The sequence below is a fragment of the Lithobates pipiens genome, unplaced genomic scaffold (genome assembly GCF_037356315.1).
Source record: "Lithobates pipiens isolate NorthernLeopardFrog02 unplaced genomic scaffold, aLitPip1_a1.2 Scaffold_8, whole genome shotgun sequence".
Taxonomy (NCBI): Eukaryota; Metazoa; Chordata; class Amphibia; order Anura; family Ranidae; genus Lithobates; species Lithobates pipiens.
Window position 1 is genome coordinate 668,781,793 of NW_027507903.1, and position 7,184 is coordinate 668,788,976.

Genomic DNA, 7,184 nt, shown 5'->3' on the forward strand with positions numbered 1-7,184 from the left:
TTTGAAAAAAAATAATCCTGTTTCATAGTTTGTTATAAAATTTTGCTCCTTCATTGATATGCGCTGATGAGGCAGCACTGGTGGGCACTGATAGGCTGCATTGATGGGCACTGATAGGCACAGATAAGGCGTCACTGATAAGATGGCACTGATGGGTGGCACGGATGGGTGGCACTGATAGGTACCACTGATAAATAGCACTGATGGGCACTGATAGGTGGCACTTATAGGTGGCACTGTGGGCACTGATGGATGGCGCTGGTGGGAACTGGTAGGCGACACTGTTGTGTACTGTTGGTGGCACAGGTGGGCATTGAGGAGTAGCAGTTCTCCGTGATCGGGACTGATGTCCCTCTCACGCCCCCCGGTGATCAGATTTTCTATTTCTCCTCACTCTGTCAGTGCGAGGAGAAAAAATTGCCGATTACGGGCTCTGTTTACATCACATGATCAGCTGTCGTTGGCTGATCAACCCCTTACTCCGATCTGTGATCAGCCAAGTCTCATAGACTCGCTGATCACAGAGCGCGGCACACACATCCTGCAGGGCGTGCGCAGGCTGCTCAGGCACGGGAGGACGTCAATAGACTTACTCCCGGCAAAGCAAGTCAGCGTTGTAGCCGTCATTCGGCTATAGCACGGATCTGAACAGGTTAAATACCACCAAAAGAAAGCTCTATCTGTCTCAAAAAAATGATAAAAATGTCATACGTGTAGAGTGTTGTATGACCGTGTAATTGTCATTCAAAGTGTGACAGCGCTGAAAGCTGAAAATTGGCCTGGGCAGGAAGGGGGGTGAAAGTGCCTGGTATTGGAGGGGTTAATAACATTCAATTATAATTTTGATTGTGTATCGACTGTATATGTTATACTATTTTTGTTTTAACATGCTATTTTTTTTCCTGAGGAGGCTGAGTGGAATAAAACTTCAATGGGACCACCAGACATCTACTGAGGAGCACACCGACCTCATTCCATAGAATGAGAAGAAGACGTTGTCCCTCTAATCTCTGTCATCTCACCATCCATTCCAACAACAATATTCCCAGAAGATTAGATGTGCATTTCATGTGTTTTATTCATGTTATATGCTGTAAAATCCCCCCTTTTGTAGACCTCCCGAAGCCCCGAGACTGCTGCTGGGTGCCGCCATCTTGGATGTGATCTCAGCAGCCTCAAGTTCCCCTCTATAGTATTCCTCTTCCCTCCTCCCCCGACAGCGAAATGAAAAGGTTCCTGAAGTGTTCAGCTGTAATATGACATATGGAAGTGTAACTTTTATCACCCAGAGAGCAGCCGGGGCCCCGTTCATCTGAAATCTTTATAACACTGAGGGCCACAAAGGAGGAGCGAGAGGAACGTATGTAGACCAAACTTAGACCATTGGTCCAGTCTGCAGACCCAACAACTTCTTCATGTTTTCACATAGAAAACTCTTGTATGGGGGGAACAATTAGAAGAGTGGCAGTGCATCCATTTGGGGCGCCCGGGCAGCGCCCCTCTGTCACCCCACCCCCTCTGTGTAGAATTGATATCCATGGCCACTGTAGCCGTCCCCTGTTCAGGTGTCCGGCGCCTTTTCCGACGCCGGGTGCTTGAATTCCAGTGGCGGGGGTGTTTTATAGAAGCACCAGATTAGAGCCATAGGCTTCAATAAAGGTGGGCTGTGAGCGCAGAGCATTGCACCCGCAGTCCCCCCAGGTGTGTTAGAAAAGGAAATGAATATTCGCTATTCTAACACTGAACCGCCTCTCAGACAATCAGGAGGCGCGGGCCTAATACCCCTCACCTGATTGGCTGAAGGAACAGGCGCTCCAATTGGATGCCTAACAGAATGGAACAGAAGAGAGTGAGAAAAATGGAGGACACAGGAGCCGCTGCCTGACCCGCTGCTCACCCACCATCCCGCAGCTCACCACCTGACCCGCTGCCTGATCCCCGATCAAGCTGGGGTAAGTGCCGGACAGACAGCGAGCAGCGGGTGGGTGGGTGAGTGGGCGGGGGGGGGGGGTGTTGGCTCAGTGGCTGCATTTTAGGGGAACAAGTGGCTGCATTTGATGGGCACAGTGGCGGCATTTGATGTATTTTTTCAGTATTTTTCAGAAATTTTTTGTTTGCGCCCCCTCAAACTTGTGGGCACCACCCACCACTGAATTAGAGGGAGACAGTCCACAAGTGACCAGCTAGTGCCGGGCTGTCTTATTGGAAAGCCCAGAATTCTGTGTAACACGACGTCATGGAAGAGATCTGTATTAAATGTTTATTTCTAATATGAAAATTTCATACAAGTAATAAGAAAAGTGACATAAAAGATCAGATTAGAAATCTGTAAATATTCCACAAAAATGAATAAAACAACCAAAAGTCATTATAGATTATCATTCAGCATTTTATATTCGGGTAAAATGAAAATAAACACAAGAAATTCCCCGGCTGTGACTTCCATTACACCTGTACTGAGGGGAATATGGAGGGGCCATTGCGGGACGTCTTCTGAAAATGCTATTCTCCTGGCTGTCTGGGTTCTCAGTATTTGGGGACACTGACCTGGAACAATCATTCCGATCAGGAAATCAGAGTTAAGTCAGAACTCCGAGTCTGAATACTTGTTCCGGGTTACTGACATAGAAAGTACAGAAGCCATTGGATCAGAATGACAGCCAGGGAACTAGTATTCTTTAGAAGTAGTTATCAGTGGCGGCCACCATACTTCCTCCATACAGATTCCTAGAATACAATTGTGTAGGATGCAGACAGGTTAGTGTGTGATGATATATTAGCAGTATGTGTCTCCTTTTTATGTCCTGTACATCCTGGAGAAGGTGAGAGCTCTATGCTGCTCTGTACACACACACCCCGGGTTATACCACTCCTCTTCCTCTGCCCTTCCCCCAACCCTTCACCCCTCTCCCCTCCCCCGATCTCCATGACTCCTCCCAGTACAGACGGAGCTCATCACCCCCCCACCATCTACCAGACCGCACTTCTGTCCTTCCCAGTCCCCTCCCCCCACATGGGGTCATGTGACCTCTCCTAGATGTAGAGGTGACCACATCCTATCCCATCACAATGACCGCACTGCATTCTCTGTACTGATGGATCATCTCCACCCTCTGTGTCTGATCATAGCTGGACATAGCGCCACCATGAGGAGGAGGGGCAGAACATCGGGGGAAGAGAAATTACTTATATAATATGGGAACTTCCCATTTGTAACAGTAGAACTAAAGACAAAAAAACTTTTTGTTCATTTTGGAGAGAGTAAGGGAGGGTTATAACCTCTGTTAGTAATTTATTACCATCTGTTTTCCATTGGGGAGACTTCCCTTCACTTCCTCTCCAATAACCAAAACAGGAAGTGACAGGAAATGCCTCCAAAGGGAGGAAATCCCTGGTTGTCACCAGAACTGGTGTCCCCATTGGAGTATTTCCCCCCCCCCATTCCAGTTCTGGTAGCAACTGGGAATTTGGGATTTTCTTTCACTTTGGGTGATAACATTCACCAGGACAAATAGAGAGGGGGGCTCTCTCTAAATGGGAGGGAGACAGCAATAAAAACCTGACAGGGGCTCTATTCCCTCTCCACGATAGATAGCTATATAGATCACATCCCCCTCGCTAGGCATGCACCAATGTATGTACCAAAGAGTACCGATACTTTCGGCCAAGTACTCGCTGATAACAAGAACCGATCATTTGTGGTGAGTGTTACATCTATGGAAAATGAATGGGAGCAAATCGCACTGCTAAGAATTTGAAGTGGAATGCGGTGCAATTTCTGTCCAAATCACATGATGTTCCCCCACCGCTCCTGTGTGAAGCCGAGCTTGTCATAGTGATTTCAGCCTGGAGTCACACAGGAGCAGTGCGGCAAACTCCATGCGATTCACACAGGAATCACACCACATTTTTGCAGTGCGATTTCCACCCATTTATTTTGTATGGACACAAATTGCACCACAAAGTGTTGTTACTGGTGAATCCCCACCCCTCGCTATAATTAGAGATATTCCAGCCAATCACAGTGATCTGAGAGGGAGGGATGGAGAAGTCTCATAGAAATATATTTATCATAGAAAACCCTGCGGGACTAAAATTGACAATTGTTTATCCAAATAATGTGATGTGCCAAAATCCCTCCACTCCAGTGCCAACCTCATTGTATTACACCCACCGAGTGCTCAGGACTCCTTCCCCTCCCCCCACATATCTTTATACAACCTCCCCATACATATATCCCAGCATGGAGGGGCTCAGTGAAGGTGGTGGTGAAGGTGTGGAGATGTCGGATCGGGTCACACAGATCATAAAAGGAGATCCGTCCGACCCCATAATCCAGATCTATCCTGACTCTGTTACTGGAGATATTGGAGGGTAAGAGGATCCTATTACTGTCATGCATCACCAAATACTGATTACCATTCCTGTACAAACCCCAGGACTTCTTATTATATCCAATCACTGACTGCCCTCCTCCTCTCCTGTATATACTGGGGTAACACATCCCGACTCTCCAGTAATCTGATCCCCCGACATCCACTTCCCAGTAATGTCTCCCTGAGGAGAAACTCCGACTGCTCAACACCTGAGGACAATCCTGAAATCTCTCTGGTGTTTCTGGGCGATTCTGTTTTCTATCTGACCTGGATACAGTTTTCCTGTCATCTGATATATGGAGATTATTATAAGCTGTATTTACATCCAGTAATATGTCTGCAGCTCCCTGTATATAGGAGGATACATTTACCTCTGTTATTATATCAGATAATGTGTGTAATGTGTGTGATATCCCATCCACATCCAGACCCCCTCCATCATGGAGGAGCTCCTCATGTCTCTCTCTGTCCTCATTATCTCCATCCTCAGTATCACACAAGTCACCTGTGTCTGATTCCTGTAAGACAGTCAGTGGATCCGTCACGTTACACAGCTCCTCAATGTGACGCAACTTCCTGGACAGCTCCTCCTTCTTTATTTCCAGATCCCGGATGGAGATGGAGATCCGCTCTGCCCTCCCGGAGATTTCCCTCAGGACTCTCTTCTCCAGGTCTTCCAGACGTCTCCTGAGATCTCTAAACAGGACAGTGACTCTCTCGGTGTCACCAGCGGCTTCTTCTTCTACTTTCCTCCTGTGTTCCTGCAGACTCTGGACTCTTTCCTCCGTCTCCTCTCTCTTTGTCAGAAGTTTCTGCAGAACTTTCCTCAGTGTCTCCTTCTTCTTCTCAGAAGCCTCATCCAGTGACTCCATCTCATGTCCTTTATGTCCTCCAATCACACACAACATACAGGCACAGGTCTCATCCTCAGTGCAGTAATACTCCAGGATCTTCTTATGGACGGAGCATTTCCTGCTCTCCATGGACAAGGTGGGGTCACATAAGACGTGTTCTGGGGACTTTTTGTGGACTCTCAGGTGTTTATCACACAGAGAAACCTCACAGTGCAGACAGGATCTAACAGCAGGTACAGGAGAGTCCACACAGTAAGTACAGAAGACCCCGGACTCCTCCTGATGTGGCTGAGCAGACAGGAAATTCCCCACTATGTTACGTAGTGTTATGTTCCTCTGCAGTGCAGGCCGATCCGGAAACTTCTCTCGACATTCAGGACAGGAATATCCTCCAGACCCCCCCTGTGTATCCAGCACACGATCAATACAGACCCGGCAGAAGTTGTGTCCACATCTCAGGTTTACAGGATCTGTATAAATGTTCAGACAGACGGAACATTCCAACTCGGCTCTTAGATCAGAAGACGCCATCGCTGACAGCAGACGAGGAAATGAAATGAAGTTCTCTGACACCGGAGAAGAATGCAGTTGGGAGGGTCACGTCCTCCTACACAGGGCGAGGCTGGGCTGTGACTTGTACTTTATTCATAGGATTCATTATATGGAGGGACACCAATATTGGAAGAATCTCCTCCATAATGTGCCGGTCTCGGGAAAATATAGGTCACTCTGGTGATAATTAGGACCGGTGTCAACAAACATTTGTTCACAACTGATTTTCTCCCCATACAAGTGAATAGGAATGCAAAAACAGATTACAACTGTCACAGATTAAAGCAATAAAACTGCTACTAAGCTGTTCCTTGTAGTCCTACAGACCAGCAAGTAAGCCGATATGTTACTTGTAGTTCCACAGTCATAACATGCAAAGCTGTTTTGTTTATTGCAGTTCCAGAAACAGGCGCTCTGTTCTGACCTTGTCCCTGCACAGGACTGAGTACTATAGACGTCGGCCGGCCTCACCTGCTGAATAATATAATCACATCACAGCTAGTCCCTGCTAAGCTTGGCTACCCGTCATCCTAACAATGGTGTGTAAAGTGAGTGTAGAGTTGCCACCTCATCCCTTTAACCACTTCAGCCCCGGAAGATTTTACCCCCCTTTCTGACCAGAGGACTTTTTGCGATTCGGCACTGCGTCGCTTTAACTGACAATTGCGCGGTCGTGCGACGTGGCTCCCACACAAATTGATGTCCTTTTTTACCCACAAATAGAGATTTCTTTTGGTGGTATTTGACAGGTAAGTGATTCTGCCGCAGTATATGTGCGTGAGGCGGTCGGGAAGCGATTAAAGGAATGATAAAAGTGAATCTCAATGAGAGCGACTTTTAGTTGCTGCACTTGGAATGTTTTAATGAGGAAAATGGGAGGATCTGCATCCCTTTAATAGTAATTATTCCTTTGGGAATATCCAGGGCCGGCCCAACACATTGTGCTGCCTGGGACCAAGAATGAAATGCTGCCCCCCAAATAAAAGAAAATGACACTCACCGAAAGGCCCCCCCCACATTCAATATTTTATATCATGATAACTAAAGAGGACCTGTCATGGCTCTATACATCTATATAGGAGTATAAAGAGGACCTGTCAGGGCTCTATACATGTATATAGGAGTATAAAATGACCTGTCTTGGCTCTATACATGTATATGGGAGTATAAAGAGGACCTGTCAGGGCTCTATACATGTATATAGGAGTATAAAGAGGACCTGTCATGGCTCTATACATCTATATAGGTGTATAAAGAGGACCTGTCATGGCTCTATACATCTATATAGGAGTATAAAGAGGACCTGTCAGGGCTCTATACATGTATATAGGAGTATAAAGAGGACCTGTCATGGCTCTATACATGTATATAGGAGTATAAAGAGGACCTGTCATCACTCTAT

General features: G+C 46.8%; 1 protein-coding gene across 1 annotated transcript; it reads right to left on the bottom strand.

Moving 5' to 3' along the window:
* Positions 1 to 2,246: 2,246 nt before the first annotated feature.
* On the bottom strand, positions 2,247 to 5,819 carry LOC143961927 (E3 ubiquitin-protein ligase TRIM39-like). The gene has a single exon (XM_077471261.1). It carries the CDS (start codon positions 5,759 to 5,761, stop codon positions 4,157 to 4,159), a length of 1,605 nt encoding a protein of 534 aa, XP_077327387.1. The 5' UTR covers positions 5,762 to 5,819; the 3' UTR covers positions 2,247 to 4,156.
* Between the last annotated feature and the right edge of the window lie 1,365 nt (positions 5,820 to 7,184).

Excerpts from the sequence above, each read along its gene's own strand:
- LOC143961927 (XM_077471261.1), bottom strand. The coding sequence starts at position 5,761 with ATGGCGTCTTCTGATCTAAGAGCCGAGTTGGAATGTTCCGTCTGTCTG.